Source organism: Motacilla alba, chromosome Z, assembly GCF_015832195.1.
Source record: "Motacilla alba alba isolate MOTALB_02 chromosome Z, Motacilla_alba_V1.0_pri, whole genome shotgun sequence".
Classification (NCBI taxonomy): Eukaryota; Metazoa; Chordata; class Aves; order Passeriformes; family Motacillidae; genus Motacilla; species Motacilla alba.
The window spans coordinates 45,240,417-45,263,449 of NC_052046.1; the positions used below are offsets into that span (position 1 = coordinate 45,240,417).

Sequence of the window (23,033 nt, forward strand, 5' to 3'; positions counted from 1 at the left end):
ATTACTTTCATATTTTTCTGGAAATATGACTATATTTTGGACAAATCAGTAAACAAAATTCATTAAGTTAATACAGTGGAGTGATTTGTCCATATTAAAAAAAAATTATTAGTAGGTACTGATTTGCCAAGTGGAGGACCAGAACCAGGGCACTGCTCCTACCCACTGAGAAATGGGAAATGCAATAGCTGAATTCTGATTTGTTGCATCTGTCTGGCTGTGTAGCCTTTCACACCTCATTAAAATTAGACGGGTGTATAGTCTTGGCACAGTAATTAAAAAATACATTGCACTCATCACCACCCCTTATATGCTATTGTTATGATGGCTGTTTTATACTCTACAGAGATACAGTTGTAATTAGTCCCCTTGGTTTAGCATTGAAATTGTAGTTGTGGTTACAGTTGTGGTAGGCTTTCCCGGTACAAATTTTCTTCAGTTGTCTTTTCAGGTGTAGATGTATTGCTTGAATTACCTGAGTGAGGATATCTTGTGTTCTGAACATTTTTCCTATTTTGGGTTACCTTGTACAGAGTAAACTCCTTTGATAAAAGTTATGAAGAATAGGAATATATGTGCAGTATGGAATAAAACCCAGGGAACTTGCTTACAAAATGGAGTGTGACACAGTCAAGAACAGAAGCTGCCCTGCCTGAATCAAAGTCCACATTTAAGGCTTGAGGACACACTTTCTGACTTTGTCTAAGACCAGTGACTCATATGAAGAATCTGAAAGCAGAAAATGCAAGATCTGGCATATTTCTGTATTCTGAGCTGGGATTCGAGTTTCCTGCTAATGTCTGCATGCTATGGCACACACATTCATTTTAAAGACCAGACAGAATGATTTCTGTTGCTCTCTGGGAAGAGGATGCTGCTCCATCTGAGCAGCATGACCCGCCTGGACCTTGGCATGTTTGAGTGGTTTTTTTTAATTTCTCCACTGAGAAGAGGATTAGCCCCAACAGTTTGAACACTAAATAGAACTTAATTACCGTTAACAATTGAATTCTTAAATTTAAAATACCAGTTTTTAAATCTTGTAGAATCACTGGTTCTTTTTAGTACAAGACTGTTATACAGTGTTAATGGATTTTATAGTCTTAACATCTATTACATAGTGCTGCAGTTGTGCACATCAGTGGTGTCTTATTCAATTGGATTCCTGCCAGTCCATAGGCCTGTTGCCATTGTTTCCCATAGAAACAAAACATAACAGTATAAATACGAATAGGAGAGGACATGATTACAGGAATGACTCACATTAACTTACAACTTTAAAAAGGGAAATTTTGGAACATGTGGAGGTTCTCTTACAACAATCTGATGCCAAACATGCAATTTCAATGAAGTCAAATGTGTAAAACTTCTTTTACAGAAGGTGTCTTCAAGTCTACTTCACATGATTATTCAAAACACATTGGAACAAGATAAAATAAAACAAAATAAAATTACAAATCATTTACTGAAGAATCTATTCCATTTACTATAGAAAATAGTAAATTTTACCAATGTAGAATTCTTTGTTCTCAGTGTATGGAATATATAATACCTGGCTTGATCACGTTTTTAAGTATAAATTAGATGAAAAATAATTCAGCCAAAAAGAACAAGCTTTTCATATTTATTAGAAGCATGCAATTACATGGTGAAAGCGTATAAAGTCTTATCAAATTTTAAGCTGCAGAAAAGGCAAGTGTACTTATTAGAGAAGAAAGAATTTTGAACTAGAATTTTTTTAAAAAAAAAGTTTTAGCTTAGTTCCACAAATCTTGAAGAGTCCCTTGTGGAAATGTGTTTCCCATGCTTTTATGGATTATACAAATGGCCACCCTGGGAACAGAGAATATAGTTCCCTTTGCCTTAAAGTAATTCAGTGTTCAAATGATGAGTTATGCTAGAGCCTGTCAGTCTTCTCAGGCATTAAAATGCTGATATTAACTTAAAGTAATGTTAAATACACACAATTTTGCCAGGCATTCCTTCCAGAAGGTGTTTCTGAGGCACATATCAACTGAAGTTCATGTAAAGCAGGATCCATAAATATCTTTGCAATCAGAGTTAGGTGAATTTCACCTACTTTTTAACTTATCTGAACAGAAAGTGAGAGGAGAAGAAAATCACTGCTGAACAGGCACCTTTTATATTCAGCTTTTTTTTCATGTATTTTGCAGCTCTTAGGGATGCTGGAAAACAGTCAATCAATAGTGATTGGAAGATAGAACATTCTGGAACATTCAATATTGCTGGGACCACAGTCCATTATGTTCGGAGAGGTCTCTGGGAGAAAATATCAGCCAAAGGTCCCACAACATCACCCTTACATTTACTGGTATGATAATTCTGGTTTTTGACTTGATTCCTATGATATAGCATAGCATAGTAACTAATATTTTTTCCAGACTCAAGAGAATGAGATCTATGGAAGATATACCTGCTTTTGTGTTTACGTATATATCTACAAAAGTGGGAAGGAGGTGGTGAGGAGAGAGATGTCTGTTAGCCTGCTTGTAAAAAAATGCATTTAAATCCAAGTGCAACCTTTTTTGTTGTTGGGGCAGGATTTAAGGTCTCAGCATTCCTACAAATGTCATAAAAAGCTGATCTGCCAAGTAAGGAGAGAAATTAAAATTAATTTCAGCTGGTTTTCTGAAATTTCTGGCTGACTATAGCACAGCATCACCATTTCAGAATTGCAATCAACAATTTCTCTGTGAAAAACTGGAATTTTGATGCATGTCAGTTTAGGAGAGAAAAGTTAATAGCCACCATAAAGAAAAAGGGAGAGATGATGGCGAAGGACTTCACAATTTAAATCCTTTCAATTAAAGAAATTTTCTTAATAAAGCAAAATATTTTCTTCCTTTGGCTTGATTTGGATAATCTGACTAATTTCTTCTAGCAAATCCATTAGGAGAGCTGAAAGGCAATAGAGCATCAAGTCATTCTGCTGTGCTTTTCAAGATGATCTTCTTGCAGCTTGGAGTTTGTCTTCCATAGTGTCTGTGTATGTAGAAAGGTTTTCCTTCTTTGTATCTTGCAGGTGCTGCTGTTCCACGACCAGAGCTATGGTTTACACTATGAATACACAATCCCATTGGATCCTCTCCCTGAAAATCAGAGCTCTAAAGTACCAGAGCCCCTTTTCATGTGGACACATTCTACCTGGGAAGACTGTGATGCTGTATGTGGAGGAGGTAAAATAAAAGAAAAATGTACAAACACAACACACACACACACACACACACACACACACACACACACACATATGAAAAATGAATATGTGCATACAATATGCATGCATATATGCAGTGCAAATGTGTGTATGCAATACGCTCCTATATGTATAAACACTGCATGTTTATATATAAATAGGATTCTGATGGTCGATGTTGTATGTTTAATACTAACATCCTCATTGTTGTTTGTATGTTTCCATGCAATGTAGATGTATGCCAGTCTTATGCTTTCTGATTGCATTAAAATACTGTGATAGCTCTAGGAAAAGATTCAAACTAAATATAAAAAGTAGCAAAAGATGTTAATGAAGGAACAAAATTTAGACTAACAAGCAAATTCAGGACACAGTTTCCAAGAAATACAAGTGCAAGAGCTAGAACAAGAATAGAAAGTGCATTCCACTCTGTATTTGGAACTACTGAAGATAAATGATCTGTAAGAGACATTTCAAACCGCAGAAAAGCTGAATCCCAGCCTCAGATCAAATAAATACAGTTAGTAACATGAGTTGAGGATGATCCAGAAACATATGGAACAAATATTACAACAGCAGATACTAATATGCTGATGTGATATTTTTCCTGAGTTTATTAAACATAAAAAGTGATTTTGGAAGAACAAAATATGATTCTGAAAACAAATATTGGAATATGAACAGTATTGATGTAACAAAAGTCTTTCGAACTGTTTTCTAGAAGACGTTATTTAAAATGATACTTACACTTAAAAAACAATTCTGAGAGGGTTTTTTTTTTAAAAAATAAATGCCGTGTACAGTGATGTATTCATGCTTTGTGCAGTTAGTCAGTGTGTGAACACTGTATTCATTTTTGATACCTGTCTTTCATGCTGACAACCTTGATGGTCGTGGTTGCTCTGATCAACAGTTCTGAAAACTACCATGCACCTTGTGGTTGAATAGGAAAGCCTGGAAATGCTTTTCCTTCTCATAAGATCAGCATAAAGAACACAGTATTCTAGCTCCTCTGACTGTGTGAACAATACTGGTGTCATGAAAGATTGCTGTAGTTTCCATTAACATGCTTTTTGTGGTTTGGTAGGAAAGCTTCTTCCCTAGAAGGTATTTTGTCCATGGTGCTAGTAGCATCCTCTGATTCTTAATAGTGCATACCAGTTTACTTGTGAATTCACACTTTTTACAGTTTCCTGATGTATTTTTAGAATATTTTAATGCTACTACAATCTGTCATTATTGCCCCAGCTATTTCTAAATATTTCTCTCCTCTGCAGAAATCTTAAAATGCATTATGTCAGTAATTTATTCTATATTAATGCTTAAATAAATATTGAAATGTTTTAGTCTAATGTTTATAATTTTTTTTCTGTTGTAACTGCTCTTCATTTCATGTTATTGTCTAAAATAGCTGAGTTATTACAAAGTTCCCTAGAAGGTAAATATTCTGAAATACTACTGAATTATTTTTATTACTTTAGACAAAACTATTTTCACTTTACTTTTACTTTCTGGCTTAAATATCAAGCAGTAATATAATCAAAATACTGCAGCTTTTATCCTGTCTAACTATTTGTGATTAAAATTTAACATCAATATTTTGATTAATCTGAATAAATAATAATACAATTATCAATAGTTTTGCTTAAATGCTCAAAGTTTGTGTCAGGATAAAACTATTGATGAAGCCATGTGGTTTTGTGTATGTTTGTATATGTAACTGGTCTGTGACCTCCTATGTTGCAGAAAAGCTTTCTTTGCATGGGAGAGAATATGAATACATAGATGTATATATAAGTGCAGAAAGAATTGTCAAACATTTCAAATGCTGTGATATGATAGATTAGTTGCATGTGCTCTCACGTACACAAGCACTGTGTAAAAATGTCAGCAGTGGTCATGCACATAATATGCATTTATAACATAACTGCTTCATCCACAGGCTCATTTTTCACCTCTGGTGAATGTTCGTGCTCAAGCCTGCCCTGCCCCTGCACACAGCCCCTTTGCCAGTAAACTTCCAGGCAGAGTATAAGTAACTATAAGAACAAATGGTTCTAACTGAAATCCTGAATTCAAGGATTGCTAGTCTTCTAAAATGAAGGCTCTAATCTAATTGCAAATTACAGCTTGTGGTCAGTATTACATTAAATTCTAATTTCTAATGCTTCCAGGCATTAGAGACACCAGGCTCCAGGCCACCATCGGGACAAGGTCTCTGTACAGAGCATGCACTTGATCTCTGCAGCAGTACCCACCTTCCTAAATGGTTTTCTGACCCTGCAGATAGGGTCATCTGGCCTCTTTAGTTCATGGGAAATAGTGCAGGCTCCCTGCTGCGGGATGCATGTGCTGAACTGAATACCAGCCACAATTTTTAATTTCTTTCCTCATTTTATGTAGTAGTTAACAACCATATTTGTAATTGTCTGCAAACATTGCTCAGTGATGGAGTTGCAGTGGTTGAGAAAGAAAATTATTCCAGTAAGAGTGAGGGTTTGGCCTATAACTAGTTGCAGGAGTAAAGCAGAAAAACTCTTGATTGTGGTGTGGAAAGACTAGGTTAGAGACTCAAAATGTTCCCTACAAACTGTAAGATTTCTTTCAGATTCCCTGCTAGCTTTGAATTTCTTACACTGGTTTTTCAGTTCTTTTAGCCAAACCGTGTATGAAATAGCTGTACCTATGTCCTTAAAAATTTGCATTTTTTTGGTTTCCTCACAAACCTGCTTTTTTTTTTTTTTTTCTAGGTGAAAGAAAGACAACAGTCTCTTGCACAAAGATTATGAACAAGAATATCAGTCTTGTGGACAACAAGAAGTGCAAATATTTAACAAAACCTGAACCACAGATCCGTAAGTGCAACGAACAGCCCTGCCAGACAAGGTAATAGTGATTTTGTTAAATTAAACTATAATATCTAGATGTAAAGGCCATGTAATGGCAGTGGACTGCTTCTCGCAGTGAATGGGTAGTAAATACATTCATTTGAAACATTATAATGCAAAATGAAGGGAAAACAGAGACGACGGAAATTGTTTCTCCTGAGTTTTAATGAAAGAGAGTCCATAAGCACCATGCCTGAATAAATTCTTATCCAGTAAAGCAGTTAATTCCTTTCTTCAGGAAGTATTCTCACAGACTGATCTGTGCTACAAAACTGAAATTTAAATGCTGTTTATATAAAGACATATATGGGATTTAATCCCATATTCTTGATTAATGATATGTTTTAGGTTTTTTTGTTTTTTTTTTTTTTGAAGCAAGGCTTCATGTCTTTAAAGCTCTTGATAGATTCTGGGTACCCTAAATAGTAAATAAATAAATAAATCCCTTTTAATCACTGTTTTTATGTTAATGCAACTTGAAGTATAGCAAACCTGCCCCTCACTCCTCTCTTTCCTCTCACCCCAGGAGAGGAAAGTTCTTGTATGTGGATCAACAAATGGGCTGAACTAGACTCTGGTGGTTGAACATTGCAAGAGGCAGGAGGCAGCCTGTGCAGCCTGTGCCAAGCAAAGCCCACTCACCACCCACTGGTGTTCCTTCAGCTGAGCTGGCAGCCTGCTCCTTGCACTGGCTGACCAGGTCAGCACAGTGGACCATTTCTGGGTCGTGCCACTTGGCAGCTAAAAATTATGTGTTAAGGAGGTCCTCAAGAATTGCATGTATTTTTTTAAAGCAAGTTAGAGCAAGTCCACACCTTTCAAGGGAGGGAAAAGCAACTAGCAAGAGCTGGCTAGCATTCCCAGGAGTAAGCACTACGATCAGTCTGCTGCAGTCATCTGGAGGACAGGTAGATGGCATTTTTAAACAAAATAATGCAAAATAAATTAAATGCAAATACTGTTGAAGAAAGTATGTAAAGTGAATGAGAAGACATAACTTTCTTGGAAAGGATGAATACTGAAATTGAGAAAATGTGAAGTATGATACATTTTAAGTAAGACAAAACCACTGACATTTGGTCTTCCCCGAAATAAGGCATTATCCTTTGCAGGGATTATTAAAACTTCATTATATGCATGTTTGAGAAGACCTTTACTTTTTTTATTAGCACCACTGTTCACTTAATGAATAGGAATGGAATAATCTGATTTTTTTTCTAGAGGCATTGTTTACCAAAAATTTTCAGTATTTGGTGTTTTTTCCAGCTTATTGAGCGAAAATTTTAAAACTTTGCTCATTAATACTCAGAGATGCTGTCCTGAGAAATGTAGAAATATTTAATAATCCATTTTTTTAAACAATATAAGTGATGATTACAAAATATTATTCGCTTTCAACAGAAATGTTACCAAAGCATACACTTGCATAAGTACTTACTTGCTATTGGCCTAGGAAGAAATATATTAAAGTCTATTTCATCATCTTGACAGGTCATGATTTGTAAATTACATATCTGGACAGATAACAAAAAACCCCTTAGTTAAGTGCTTTATGTTTTTGCTACAAATGCATGAAGAAGGTTGAAAAAATTTTATTAAATCTCAGTTTCCTAAAAATTCTCCTTGCAAACTAAGTCTCCTTGAAAACTCTTGTGTTTTCAGGAGGCAGAACATCAGGGGCAGAACTGTTTGATTTTTTAAGGGCACTTGGCCATATTCTGGATCTACAGAACATCTGTGGAAAATTATGTTCTAGAACAATTGCTCTCTAGGTATGTGGTCTGTGCCAAACTGCATCAGCCTTCCTTGCTGTTGTGATTTAAGCCATGCACCCTGTTAGGCCTTACTCTGAAGAACATGAAGAATTTTGGGCTTTTGTGCTTTTTCCAGGGCAATGAGTAAGTCTTTTACACTTGAGTGATTCTTTCTTGCAACAAAGTATTTTCAAGGAATGCTGGACTTTAGATGCTTGGCATACACTTGACATAGATAGACATACAGAGAATAACAGGCAGGCTGATCAGGGATCTGTCATCTTTATGTATGTTTATTTTGGAAATTTTCTAATTGGGATTATAATTAGAGGAAAGTAGTTTGAAAATATAGGGGTAGTGGACTGGGGAAGGAATTTATATGTACATTAATACCATATGAAATGCAATATATATTAGATTAATAAATACTCCATTAGCAAAATGACAGTAAAAGGAAGATGAAAATATGCAAGTGTGTCTTGGATGTATACACTTAGAATAAGTGAATAAGATGTGATGGTATTTTTCTCCTCCTGATTTTGTATTACTATATTGTGTGTTTCTTTGCAGATGGATGATGACAGAATGGACACCATGTTCAAGGACATGTGGGAAAGGAACCCAGAACAGACAAGTAGCCTGCACACAGCAGCTCAGAAATGGGACCCTGATCAGAGCTAGGGAGAGGGATTGTCTGGGGCCAAAACCTGCTTCTGCACAGCGCTGTGAAGGCCAGGACTGCATGACAGTGTGGGAGGCAGGAGTCTGGTCTGAGGTCCTGCATTTATTTATACTCCATATACTCCAAATACTCCATAGTCGTTATTTGTGCTTTGGTATTTTTTGAGAATAAGGGTATTTTTCAGCATCAAGTGGCACAGCTCAGCCTAATGATTTTCATGGTCTTCATGCAAGGTTTTGGCAAAGGGCTCAGAGGCTAGGAAAACCAGCTAGCTAGAGCTAGCTGGTAGAGCTACTGCATTTTACCTACTTAATGTTGGGCAACAGTCTCTTCTGGCCAGTTCTCAAGCACATATAATCAAGTATGTCCTGTCTGTAATAGTGGGTAACTTGGGGGAAATAGAATTAAGGCACCACTTATTGGTGGTGCCTTACAAGACCTTGGGTTCAGAGTGGAAACATCTGGGATGCATGGGATGCACTTTTGTACCAAGGGATGTTGATCAGCGGATGGGTGATGCCATCCTGCTTCAGAGAGGCTTTGAGGGGAGCCTTTGGCAAAAAAAAAAAAAATCTTCTTCCCTTCCTCTTTCTTCTCTGCTCTTTTTCCAAAGCAACAGCAATAGGCAAATGGGCTTGTAAATAACGTGGTTTCACATATGTTGCATCCTGAAGTATTGCTGTAAAATGTAATCATTGTTCAAAAAGTTTTATTAATTTAAGGTCTTTAAATTAATGTGCTTGTCCATTTGGCTTTCTTCATCTTTTATTTCTTCTAAAATTAACTGGAGGAAGAAGAGTATTGTTCTCACTGCCATCTGGACAAGAAGAAAGGGTTATTTGGAACTTCTCCTTTCATTGAAAGAGTAAAGGCAATTCTGATTTACTCCCATACTAGAAGCTGTGCTATGGATCCCTCTGTGACCAAAATATGAATTGCAACTTCTGAATGTGGGTGCAGTCTCTTCTTTGAATTGCTCTACTCAGCAGAACTCCTTGATCCCCAAGCAAGAAAGAGCTAACAAATAGGGAATGTTTTCAAAGATGAAAAGCACGTGCTAAGGTAGAGATAGGAGATATAAATACTAGCAGTTTCTGGTGTGGTACACAGTTTTATGATGTGAGAGCTGGTTGTGAGAAGAAAGGCATCCATTTACAGAGATGAGTAAAAAAATGCACAGATTGTTTAGTCAGTTTGTTTTACTTGAGAGATGAGAAATGAGAGAGCATGTTTTTGTTGGAAGCAATAAATATTTTTTGAAGAGCGAGGTATTTCCCATGGCCATTCCTACTATCACCATTATGCAGGAAGCTAGCCATTACTGCTTCCTGTGGTTATAATCAGCTTGGCAGAGGAGAGTTTTGAACTGCAAGCAGTGGGATGATCAAAAGCAGTGATAATGTTTTGAGAAGGAAATGGCATCATTTTTGGCTGTGTAAGTGGGAATGGTGGAAAAACCCATAGATTAGGACCTTCTGAGCAACTTGAGCTTTCACATGCTGACTTTATAGTGACTTTGAATTTTCAAGTTCAGTCTGGATTCTAGCATCGTTTTGGAATCTTTACTTTTCCATTCTACATTTTTTTCCTCCTCCCAGAAAAGGCTGTTGAACACTAACAAAGCTTTTCTTAAGTTGCTTCATATCTTATTCCTATGAATGTTATTTTGATTTCTTTCATTGTGTTTAATTTCATTGGAAGAAGAAAGATTGCCTAATACTTTTAGTGTAACATTTTGCATTCATTGAATCATGACTTGTTGGATATTTTCTTATTCAAAAGACTATTTTGTCCTAAAGCAAGTAATTTTTATCTAATTTTAGGTAAACATTAATCAATTATCATTCTGTTCCCTAAGGAATTTTTGTTCAGTTTTTCTTTTTTAATAAATCTAGTATTGATGCTATTGGAGGTTGGAAGTTAGGAGATCACTGAAGCTGTGAAATATTTATGCTGACCTGGCAGAAGTCATATAGAAGGGCATGAAATGGGGTAAGTGAATTTTGTAGAAATCTGAAAAACCATTTTTTCCAACAGTGCTCTGTAAAGTGTGGTAAGGGAGTACGGCATCGGACTGTGAGGTGCACCAATCCACGCAAGAAATGTGTTTTGTCCACAAGACCTAAAGAAGCAGAGGACTGTGAGGACTATTCCAAATGCTATGTCTGGAGAATGGGAGACTGGTCTAAGGTGAGTCATCCTTGATACAGTGCCTCCCAGCATCACACATTTTGCAAGCTGAGTGCTTAATAAGAATTACTCTTATCAAAAGTATATAGGTGTCGCAGCTGAGGGAACAATAAGGCTATAAACAAAAAAACCCTAAACTGGTAGTCACAGTGAGCCTACAGTATAAATAAAAATCAGGAATATGAAGTAAATGTGAGATAAATCTTGAATATAATGCAAATTTGTATTATCTTACTGTGTCAGTAGGCAGGCAAGCAGCTGCAGAAACTGCAGCCAGCTCCAACCTTACCGTTCTCATATTTCGTTAATTTGTGTTTGCACATTTTACTTGTCGTTCCAGTAAAGTACACCCTTCTGTCTTATACAGTAGCACCTTTAGCCTATTAAATTTCCTCATAAACCGTTTAGCATCTGGGATGCATCTATTACTGTTTTTCCTTTATTATTTTTTTATTATTATGGACACTCAACGTAACTGTCATTACGTTGTTTCCTTGGCATATGTGTTCTGAGAGGTGGATAAGCATAGGCCAAACAATAACAAACAATATTGGTTAGATCTGTGATTGGCCCTCAGTATCTGATACAGTTTTGTAAAACCCAAATCATGCTGAAATTCTGAAATTGAACCTTGTCAAGGTTTTCTCCTGCTGTATCACTTCTGTCTTTAGCAGAAAGATTGTAATCTTTTTTATTTCCTTTCCTTTGTTTCTCTTCATAACTTTGCACACACTTTTACTTTCAGCACCTAACATTATTGCAGCATTTTTTAAACTTGCTTGTATGGAGAAGTATTTAATGTATTTTTAGTTGTCTTTCATGTGATGTAGGAGCTGGAAACAAGGACTAAAGCCAGCAGTGTATGGCTAGCCAGCCTTCCAAGAATTAGCTGCAAGTACTCTGTGAGTAAGTAGGTACTTCAAAAGCACATAGTATAACCATTATTTTTTTTAAAACAACAGAAGCAACTAACTTTCAGTAGCAGTATTACTTTTACAAGAAGATATATTTGGCAATAATGCTTAGTATTTCCATTTCTCTACTACGTAACTATGGTTAAAACCTGCCTCATTTTGTACTACCACCAGTAGGAAGTAAACCATGGAGAAATGACCATCTGCTTTCTTAATTGAAGCAGTCATTCAAATTGGTGTTGCTGGGGCTATGTGGGTATGCTGAGACAGTTACACTGTGTTCCCAGTGCCCTCTGGAGCGAAGAACTTTATCCTGTCAGTGCCTTTCACAAACAACCCTGTCATAGATGAGTGTACAAAAACTTATATCTTCCTGTTTAAAATTTACTGGCAATTTTGTATTTCCTGCTCTCCTCCTAGAGTCAAAGCTGTAACACTCTCACCTAAACTGCACTTTGAACTTCAAAATTAGGACACAAGGAATTATGGAATTGGCAAAATCTTTTGAACAGTTAACATACAGTCTTGATTATGACTTGTGCAGCAGAGATTTTCCAAGATTTATGCTAAAAAATAGATACCTTGATTTCTCTACAGAGACACAAGTTCAATTTAAAATATATTTGGCTGTCAGTTTCTTTTCTCTGTTACTCTTCTGTTCCATTGAAGGGGTACATAGCAAGGTGAAGTCATGGCATACGTGTTAATATGTCTGCAACAGTGAGAACAAATGAAAAGCTATGATAAATGTTAATCTTTGCTCTGTTTGTTTCTTACCCAGAGGTTCAATGCAGCCTTCTGTGTTCACAGTTTTTACTCTTTAGGACTGTTCTTGACATTGACAGAAGTCTGTTCCTTTGAGCAGAGCCAAGTTCTCTCTAGCTAATGCCAAGATTTGACTTGAAATCTTTAGATGAAGCTTCTCACACATTGAAACAGGAGGCCTAATATCTTTACTTGCTTTGCTGTTTCCTTTGAACTCCTAAGACATAATTTTAAATTAAGCTTAAATTGCACTATTACTGAAAAAGTAACATGATTAATAATTATGGAGAGCTGTAATAAAGTTCATTTTTTTTAGTGGTATAGTCACATAAAGATCAAATAGTTTTTGAGCTCTATGTTTTAACAATACCAAGATAAAAGAAAATTTGACCAAAATTTCAAGCTCCAATAGATCAATTATGGAGATAGTAATCCTTCTAAAACTCAGTCTAAAAGAACAATCTGGCCTGTGTGCAACATTTAACTCTGTGATGGTGTGATGGCGTTTAAGTCAGTGGGTCAATATGCTAAAAATTGCTGTTTGTAACATCACTCAGGCTCTGTGCCCACTTTTGTGAGGAATATAGGTATGATGAGAAAGAATGAAAGCTCAAACTGAGCTTCTGGAGCCAGTACCTAGCAACATTACCAATGACATTGTATTTTGCCAGGCCATCCATATGCAATCCATGGTATATCCTACCTAACAATGTGTGAGTTACTTTCAAATGAGGAATGCTTACAGACCATAGCTATTCTAGCACCAGCTAGGGCAAGGTGTTGTTAGCAACAGTGTCCCTTGCTAAGCTGCCCACTGGCTACACATTTCAAAGCCATACAAGGCCAGGATCATGCTCAGAGGCATTCATCACCCAAGTATAAACAAATAGGCTGAGGAGAGGTGAAATTAAATTCATGTGAACTGCATGTTTACACATCTGCACAGCTTATGAGAACACATCATTGTAGAAGTCATTCTCCAAAAAACACTTAAATTTCAGCAGCATAGGGTGCTCTAAGGGCATGTCTACAGTACTTTATGTAGGAAAATGTGTATATTCTTTTCTGCTACTATCATGGTTTTCAGACCATTGCCAGAATAAATGAAGCATGAGAAGCAGGATGAATTTTGGAACAGAGAATAATTTGGAAAGTGGGTATTGAAAATGATAATTTAAAACTTTGATATAATATTATATCATTCAGCAAGGAAAAATAGGATCAAAAGTCTGGACAACAAACTATAATTTAGGAGCAGCCATTTGTAAGATGAAGAGATATACAATATGTGTCTATAGGAGATCAGAGAAGATAATGTGGGGCAAGTTGTAAAAAACATTGGTAAAAGGATGCATTCTGTAGAAACTGAAGATGGACCAGCAGCAGAATTTCTAAATAGTATTGATGTGTTAGACCAGAGATGCTGAGGAGTTAAAATATGACATCTGGGATAGTGGTCCAATGGTTGGCATGAAGTTTACTTTATCTATAGCCTGAAGAAGTAAAAACATGAAGCAAAGGTTAATCTCCTACTTCTTTTTCCATTGAGTCTGGAAGGGTATCTGAGGCAACTGCTTAGTTTGTACTCCAATGAATCCCAGAACTCATGGCCTATTCCAAATTATTTATTTCAGACAGTACATGCAGTGCTCCCTAGAAAATTGTGTGTGTGTATGTGTGTGTGTGTGTGTGTGTGTGTGTGTGTGTCTATAATCAGAGGAAGTCAAGTCTCCAGCTGTTAGGGGGAGACAGATTCACAGAGAGATATACTGAGGGGTACAGAATGCAGATGCCAGTGATTAGGATTGTTTGCCTTCTTCCCCAGTCAAAGAACACGTGTAAATGGAGAGAGCTAAATGCTTACAAAATTTTTTTACAACTATTGAAGAGCAGGGGACATTCAACTTTTATTTTGTGTGCTTAAATAATTAAATGGACTCTAAATGTCCACAGCAAACTCAAATAATCTCCTCAAAAAAAAAAAAGTATGATATTAATGTTATGATTTTACTGACAAGCCTTGTTTTTTTTCCTCAGATCCCCATCCAAAATTATTAATCTCTTTAAGATTCTTGGAATAGAATAGTGCTGGCCATGAGTCAAAATATAACACTATCAGTAGACGTATGGACAAAGCAATTATGCAATGTGAAATAATAGAAGTTAAAATAATAATGTAATCAAGTCAATAACTTTCATATTGACTTAAATATAATTATTTTGCAGCAAATGAGGTATGTCTTTGTTTCAGAAATGAAGCATGAACAATTAATATGGAAGATATGAATATAATGAAATGACATTGGGAGATTTTATACATTTCTAACCAGTCCTGTAATATTAACAATATTGACATCTTATGTTTCATATAAAGGGTTTTTTATATCATGTGCAGAAAAACAGCCCTTGTAGCTAGAAGAGGATGCCTGGAAGATGGCAGCATGTAGTGGAGGCAAGTGCAGCCCCTTGTTTCAATGTGTCTGTACAACCACAGTCTTGCCACACAATGTACAGTGTGCTGCACAGTGCCACCTGAAGGAGCCGTGTGGGGAAGAAGGAGGTTCACTTACACAGCCACTGTTGGGAGACACTCTTGTGTCTCTGACACTGCCTGACAGAGAAAGAAAAGGGTAACACTGATGCATTCAGCAATTGAATGAAATGGTTTCGGACTCTGATGATTTTAAAAAATGATTTCCAGGGAAGCAGGTTGAGATATCTTCTGAAGGGACACAAATCTGTAGTGAAAAGATTGACTTCTAAGTCACCTTCATAAACCTGAACAGTTAGAGGAAGTTTAAGAAATTCCAAAAGAAATGAGAAATATCCAAAAGAAATCTGAAATATCCTTGAACAAGGATCAAAAAAAACTAAGGTTTTTTACTCCCTGGTGGCAGAAGTAAAATTATAAAAATGCTGCTAAAATAGATTATTAATAACATTATAAATTAAGTTTTGTTTTTGTTTACTTATGCCCAGCAATATTTCAGAATGAAATATTGTTGCTGTTAGTATGCAGCCACTGACTTTGAATCTTTAGGCAGCTCTATAAATTTTCTGTGTGCTGGTTCAAACCAAATGTTCTGTGGTTCTACCAACAGACTGAAACCTTTGATATAAGCCAAGCAGTGGAGCTGCTATTTCTTGTGCCAGATGTTGGCACTCTTTGAAATTGATAAGTATGATTGATTGGGTGTAGTCATCCCTTGGAAGGCCAGACGAAGGAGAAAAGCTATGTCATGCACCAGATGCCATATTCCACAAATGCGGAAGTTACGGAGAGTAGCATTCACAGCTTTCCATCACCTCCTTTACTGCTAACGTCTTCCAAGTCATTATAGTACAGTCTATACCCAAGCAGATACAAATTTACAAACTTTTGAGCATTACAGTGCTAGGCCATACATTACTGCTGGAGGGGATTTACATATGCACACATATGTATATAGCGGAGATAATAAGTGAAGGATCCCATTCTTGGGAATTGCTGAAGAGAAGTAATGCCATTTATATGCTATGTGCTTTCCCAGAAATTTCTGCCAGTTTTTGTTGAGGACACTGGGATCTTTGAACAGTGGATCTTCTGGAAGGCTGATGTGTATTTTCAGCAGGTAGATAAATGGTCTGGTGCTCAGACTTGGTGAATTAGGTGTTCTTTTGCCTGGTGTACCTCCATATATAAGGTCATCTCTCTCTTTCCAGATTTTTCCTCAGTATCTCTGACTCTGTCATCTGCCAACACATAACTCTTAGAGCTGATTCACTTGGGTACTGTTAAAATTTATGTAATCCATTTTTTTCTTGTGGGATCTAGCTGATTTTTGTTGGATTTTTTAGTATTTCATGTTTCTGTTATCCTGTATTTCATGCAGCTAAGTAACATTCTGCCTCATGTATTTATTCTTGTGATAAACTTGATAGTCTATGACATTCTCATTTTACCTCAAAATATTTATTTTTTGGTTTTCATTATTTTGTTTTAATCCATGGGGTTGTCACTTTTTTGCTGTTTTCTGATAGTATATAATAAGGCAAAAGATGAAAATACTTTTAAAATGTAAGAGAGAACTGAATCTTGAAAAATTCTTTTGAAACAATTTTTTCAGAGACTGTCTTGAGCACAGCAAGCATGAAAAAATAGAGTTTTCGGTTTCAAAGCAGTAAGGAGAGGGAGCAACAGAACTGCCACCTTGTACTTCCAGAGGGCAGACTTTGGAGTGTTTAGAAGACTGTTTGACTGAGTCCCTTGACATGCAATCTTGAATGGCAGAGAAGTCCAGGAAGGCTATTCATTCTTCAAGAAAGAAATCTTAAAACTACAAGAGTTGTCTGTCCCCTTGTGCTGAAAGATGAGCTGATGCCTTGTTTGAACAGAGAGTTTTGGCTGTAACTTGGGTGGAAAAAAAAGAGTTTATGACCTTTGAAAGAAGGGACAGACAATTCGGGAGCTCTACAAGGATGTTGTGAGGTTATGCAGGAAGAAAATTAGAAGGTCAAGGCCCAGCTAGAGTTTAATCATCCTACTGCCATAAAAGACAACAAAAAAAGTGCCTATAAATATATGTCCAACAAAAAGGAGGGCTAAGGAGAACCTCCATCCTTTATTGATTGTAAAGTAAAACATAGTGACAATGGATGAATAAAAGGCTGAGGTGCATTTTATGTTCTTTATCTCACTTTTTAGTATTAAGACCAGTTGTTCTGCAGGTGCCCAGCCCCAGGGATGGGAAATAAAACCAAACCCTCATAATGGAAAGGAAAAATGGTCAGTGACCTGCTCCATCACTTAGACAACTCTTTGAGGGTGGATGGGATCCACATGAGGACAGTGAGGAAGCTGGAAGAGGGATCCAGGGAACTACAGGCATGTCAGCTTGACCTCAGTACTGGGGAAGGTCAGGAGCTGATCATCCTGAGCAACGTCATATGGCATGTGCTGAACCTGCATGATCAGGCCCAGTCAGCATATGGGTTTATTAAAGGCAGTCCTTGAGTAACCTGATGTCCTTCTAAGACAGGGTTATCCACCTAGTGGATGAAGAAAAATATGTGGATGTTGTTTACCTGAGCCTTTGACACTGTCTCCCACAGCATTCTCCTGGAAAAGTTGGCAGCCCATGGCTTGGACAGGTGCTCTCTTTGCTAACAACTATCTGTATGGCTGGACCTAGAGAGGAGTGGTGAATGGAGTTACATCCAGTTGGCAACTGGCCACTAAGGGGTGCTCCCTGGGGCTTAGTGTAGGGCCAGTCCTGTTTGACATCTTTATTGATGATCTGGACAGGGGGATCAAGTGCACCCTCAGTAAGTTCACAGACAACACCAGTTTGAAGGGGAATGTTGACATGCTGAAGGTAGAAAAGCTGTGCAAAGGGATCAGGACATGCTGAATTTGTGGGCTGAGGCCAGTGGTAAGAACTTCCTCAAGGCCAAGTGGTGGATCATGTACTTGGATCACAACCCCAGGCAGTGCTCCAGGCTGCAGCAGAATGTCTGGAAAGCTGTCTGGCTGAAAAGAACCTTGGTGTGCTGGTCAACAGTGACTAAACATGAGCCAGCTGTGCCCAGGTGGCCAAGAAGGCTGATAGCATCCTGGTCTGTGGCAATAATGTGGCCAGCAGGGCCAGGGCAGCGATCATCCTCCTGTGCTTGGTACTGTTGAGGCTGTTAGAGTTTGAGCCCTTCACTGTAAGAAAGATATTTAAGTGTTGGAGCATGTCTAGAGAAGGGCAACAGAGGTGAAGGGTCTGGAGTACAAGTCCAGCTGAGGGAGCTGGGGCTGTTTAGTCTGGAGGAAAGGAGGCACAGGGTTAGACCTTTTCTCTCTCTACAGCTCCCTCCAAGTTTGTAGGAAGGTGGGTTTGGTCTCCTCTCCCAGGTAACAAGTGAGGAAATGAGAGGAAATGGCCTCAAGATGAGCCAGCAGAGTCTCAGATTGAATATTAGGGAAAAGTTCCTCAGCAAAAGGGTAATCAAGCATTAGAACAGACTGCCCAGGCAAATAGTGGAGTTGCCATGTAGTTGCATTACTTAGGGACGTGGTTTAGTAATGGACTTGGCAGTGCTGAGTTAATGGTTTGCCTCAATGATCTTAAAGGTCTTTTCCAGCTTAACTCATTCTATGATTTTATTCTTGTATTTCACCTAAATAAAAGACCTTTGAGCTCAGTTTCCTTGTAAACTCATAGGGGTTTTTTTATGTTTTGGTTTTTAATATCTTTCATAGACATTTAGGTGAGTCACCTGCTATTTCAGATCTTCATTATTCAAAATTTGGTAGATAGAGTGATTAGAAGTAAAGTCATCAGAAAAGAGCTCTCTCATTTATTCAACCCACTGGAAAAACTTGAAAGTGCTACATAGTGTGATGCTATTTTTAAAGGACAGTTCTTAATTCTATGTTGAACAGAAGAGCTTCTTAACATACGTTTCTTTGATTTATGAGAAGTAAATAGATAAAATAGAAATTTTTTAAATAAAGGATTTTCTGTGAGGTTTCGTTTTCCCTCATTTGAAATTTCCTTTGTGTCCCTAGTGGGTTCTGTGACCTGTCTTATCATTAGAAATACTGTAATCCTTTATTATTTATTTGTGCTGTTGAGCTATGCTTTTCCTTGCAAGGTTTTCTACTGAGCATCAGGCTAGCATTGTCATGTATGGTAATATAATTATATAGTCAAAGACTAATATTTCAAATTAATTTTAAGAATTTGTTTTCATCATTCCAGAATAGCATTCTCAACTAATTTAATCAGAAAGATAAGGGTAATTATGTAATGAAATCTATCTGTTTCCAGATTCTTGTTTGGATGTGTGATAGTCCTAATGAATGGATGGTCATCTCCTGCCAAAATACCATGCAATGATATCTCAGATATGAAAGTTTGAAACGTAATAATGTGTTGTTCATTGCTAAGCACTAGTGGCAGTAATATATCCATGTGTGAGTCAGCACAGGCAGGCATCTGGGACAACCACAAATCCACAGCTAAAATTTATTTCTGTTTCCTTGCTAACAGGGGATCCCTGCAGCAATGCCCAGTCAGAGGTGCACAAACAAGGCTAAAATTTGTAAAATCCACCAGTGTTATGATGTCAAATACTGTTTAGCAGTGTGTCTAAAGTCCTAAATAAGAATAAATAACTATTTCAGGTATACTTAAATTGCCTTAAAACTTGAATGTGTTTTTGTATTAAATATGGATTTGTAGAAAATATAACTACAAAATTTAAAATAGTGTGTATGCACATCTGAAGCACATAGAGGAACTTGGCTTTCTAGATCTGTTATGGTATAACAGGATTTGTCCATGCTTTGATATAGGTCATTAATGATGAGAGAAAAATGCTGATACCTTCCCTGATATCAGGGGGAAATGGCAGTCTGTAATAGTCTCAAGTTTTTTATGGATTTGGATTCCAGGTTGTCTGTAACAGAACAAACTTGTGTCATTGGAATAATCCCAGTTTTTAAACTGTTAAGTGGATGATTGTGTTTCATTAATTCACCCAAGAAAGAAATTGGGCAATGGAACCTGGGTTTCACGTGGAGACAAAGAATTTTTTTCCACTTCCAAGCTGAGTCCAGAGAGCCCATTCAGATTCAAGCCTATCCAACCCCATTATTGATTCAGAGTAGGTAGGCAATGAAGAATAGATACATATATACTGACCTAGAAAAAATAAAATTCCTTTTGTAATCATCTCATAAACTTTCAGTTGCTTCTTGTCTTGATACCAAAGGCAGTTTTGTCTCCTCTGCCAAACAACCAAATTGTTCTGCATGGGGCCTTAAAAAGGATTCAGGGAGGAAAAAAAAAAAAAAAAAAAAAGAAGAGACAGAAAAAAAAAGAGTAAATAAAGGTTCAAATTCTTGAGATGAGGTGATGAGGATTTCCTCTATGGGAATGCTATCTGTAGTTTATCAAGGGAACTGGAGCTCAGTCTGTCATATCTCTTTTTGAATCTTATATCTTCTTACCCTGGAAAGAAGAGCTGTAAAGAAAAAAATGGAGGGGCAGTGGGCAGAAGAAGGAGAAAAAGAAGACTATAAAATAAAATAAATAGGCACAACTCAAACTTGTTGAAGTTAGAAGAGACCAACAGCAGATACTTTTTTAGCTAAACTTAGCACAAGTTCTGAATTTTAAATTTGGCATACTGAGGTGTTGGGTGTGTCAGAAATGAGAGAGGCAGAAAGACCTTCCTGGAAATGATGCATATGAGAACTCAGACTACATCTTTTGCTTGTATTCGTCAGTCCCTCTTTTTGCTACACTATTCAGAAATGCCTTTAAAAACAACAACAAAAAAAACCAAACCAACCAACAAAAACAAAACAAAACAAAAAACCCCAAAAAAATCCCCAAAAAACCCCACCTCACTTAAATAAACTTCAGATTATTTGCTTGATTTAGGTAATCTTTAAGAATATTGCCAAACTCAGTACAAAGCCTTTGCTAAAAAAAAATGCACCACATTATCTACTACCTGCCTTCAAATGCAAGCTTCATAAAAGACAGAAGAAGATTTTGCGAGCTTGTTAGCAAATATGAATCCTGCTGCTAAAGTCTGATTGCTTGCTATTCTTGTTTCACACTCCATGAAAAGGTTGAAACCGCTTAAAAGCTGGAACTGATGAACCTATACATAAATGATTAGGAATGCTCTGCTAATAATTTCCAGTCAAACTCATCACTGAGTTTCCTTAGAGGCACTGCTTTGAATGCTACTTAGACTTGTAAAACCTTTTATTGAGCAGTCCACTTATTCTCAAAAATAAATTGTTCAAGTAAATTCTGTTAATACTGTCACAGATTGGCTTTTTCATTGTGGATTGTATCAGCCTCTTCAGTGATTGCCTGTTGTCTTGGCAGAAAGACACATTTTGACCGTTACTGTCTGCCAGTGACAATTTTTCCCTTAATTTAGGAATTCCTACTTCTCATGAAGGCCAGCTGGAAGCAGCTAACACATTACAGCAACTTCCTCAGCTGTTGGCCTTGGGAATATGTATTCTCTCCAGAATATATATCTTTGGCAGGGAACAGAAAGAAGGAATCTTGGGTAGCGGGTGTGCATGCCAAGTGTAAGAATTGTTATTTTTAACACCTAGGTTTCTGTCCTTGAAATTATATCTAAAAGAAGTTCAAAAGTTGGACAAAATTCAAATGGGGTGGTAAGATTTTTTTTTTAAGAAAAAAAAATTTAAAAAATTGCTGTTAACTATCTTTACACAGGAATTTTTTTGTAATCTTTAACAAGAATGTTTTACATGTCTTGCTGCTTGAATGGTTTTACAGTACCTTTAGGACTGTGTCCAAGATGCACAGATTAACAACCACATAAAGAAACCCCTCTGGCTGTGTACTAGAACATTTAGTCTAAATCTACAATTACAGTTGTCCTACAGGAATTTTTTGCTAATCAGCTACATGGCCTTAAAGTGCAGGTCATCTGAATAGTGAGAAGTAAAATGTAATTACCCTCCACAAAAATAAAGTATTGCATGTGCCAGACTGACATGTGGGGAGATAGAGTGGGTGTGAAGAAGAACTATAGAAATGTATTCTTCATTCCCTAATAATAAAAGCTATGGGTTTAAGTTAACCTGAAACCTGCTGAATTAATGAAAATGCTATATATTGGTTGGGAGTGGGCATTTTATGTAAATTATATATATATATATGTATATATATATATATATATATATATATATATATATGCGCACACACAAAAAATACAAGTGGTTTTGACAGTTAAATTTATTTCTGATTAAATTCACTGATTGATGTGTTAAAGTGAAAATATTTTTATTTCATTGGAATTGAAAGCTTTATTAGAGTTTTAAACATGTAAATCCAGAAATATATAGAACCTATACAGTTTCAACTACATACCATAAACACTACCTAAAATGTGACAGCTGCATATCCAGTGAAATGTATTTACCTCAGATTGAATATTTTCAGTGATAGAAATCCAAAGGTGAGGCAAGTTTGGGAGGCAGTTTTGGAAGAGTCTTCTTCAGCTTGAATGTACACATGCATATACAGTAAAATGAGTGTCAAAATGAGGGTCAGAGATGTTGCTCTGAAGGTGCATCTAACTGATCTGCAGAAGTTGAGATATCTCCTAGTGAAGTCAGAACAAGTCTGTATCTTTTTAGGATAAAGAAGAAAAATACGAGTTACTTTTATTCTCCAATATTCAGTGTCTGCTCTCAGTTACAGAAGCAGTTGGCTGATGTGTTTGTGAGACAAAATCACATTTAAGAGATGGATGTCATGGACACAGAAACCTTGCTGTTTGTCTGTGTAGTAGGAAGTGCACTGCTAAATGCCTGATGCTTTCCTTATTTCATACTATTTTAAATATAAGCTAATATGAGCTTTAATAGCTAATATGAGCTTTAATGGTAAAAAGATTTCTTTTTCTGGCTTCTAGTCAGAAAAATTCTTAATTTCAAAGTCAGACACCATGGCTGCTGCCTCTGCTGCTGTTTGAACATAGAAGAGCACAGCATGCTTATCAGATCCCTCATTGATTTTAAAACCCTAGGTGTTAGGAAAAATCTTGCTTTGCTTGCATGTTGACTAGGTTGGGTTTAAAAGTGTTGGATTGCAA

At 36.8% G+C, this 23,033-nt stretch overlaps 1 protein-coding gene across 2 annotated transcripts in view; it reads left to right on the forward strand.

The window, feature by feature from the left end:
- ADAMTS19 (ADAM metallopeptidase with thrombospondin type 1 motif 19) overlaps window positions 1–23,033 on the forward strand; it is a 130,237-nt gene that overhangs the window by 101,204 nt on the left and 6,000 nt on the right. For both annotated transcript variants that reach the window (XM_038125015.1, XM_038125016.1), the window contains exons 17-21: window positions 2,175–2,332; window positions 3,044–3,197; window positions 5,965–6,100; window positions 8,427–8,631; window positions 10,576–10,728. In XM_038125015.1, the coding sequence (XP_037980943.1) occupies window positions 2,175–2,332; window positions 3,044–3,197; window positions 5,965–6,100; window positions 8,427–8,631; window positions 10,576–10,728 (806 nt within the window). The remainder of the gene's footprint in view (window positions 1–2,174; window positions 2,333–3,043; window positions 3,198–5,964; window positions 6,101–8,426; window positions 8,632–10,575; window positions 10,729–23,033) is intronic.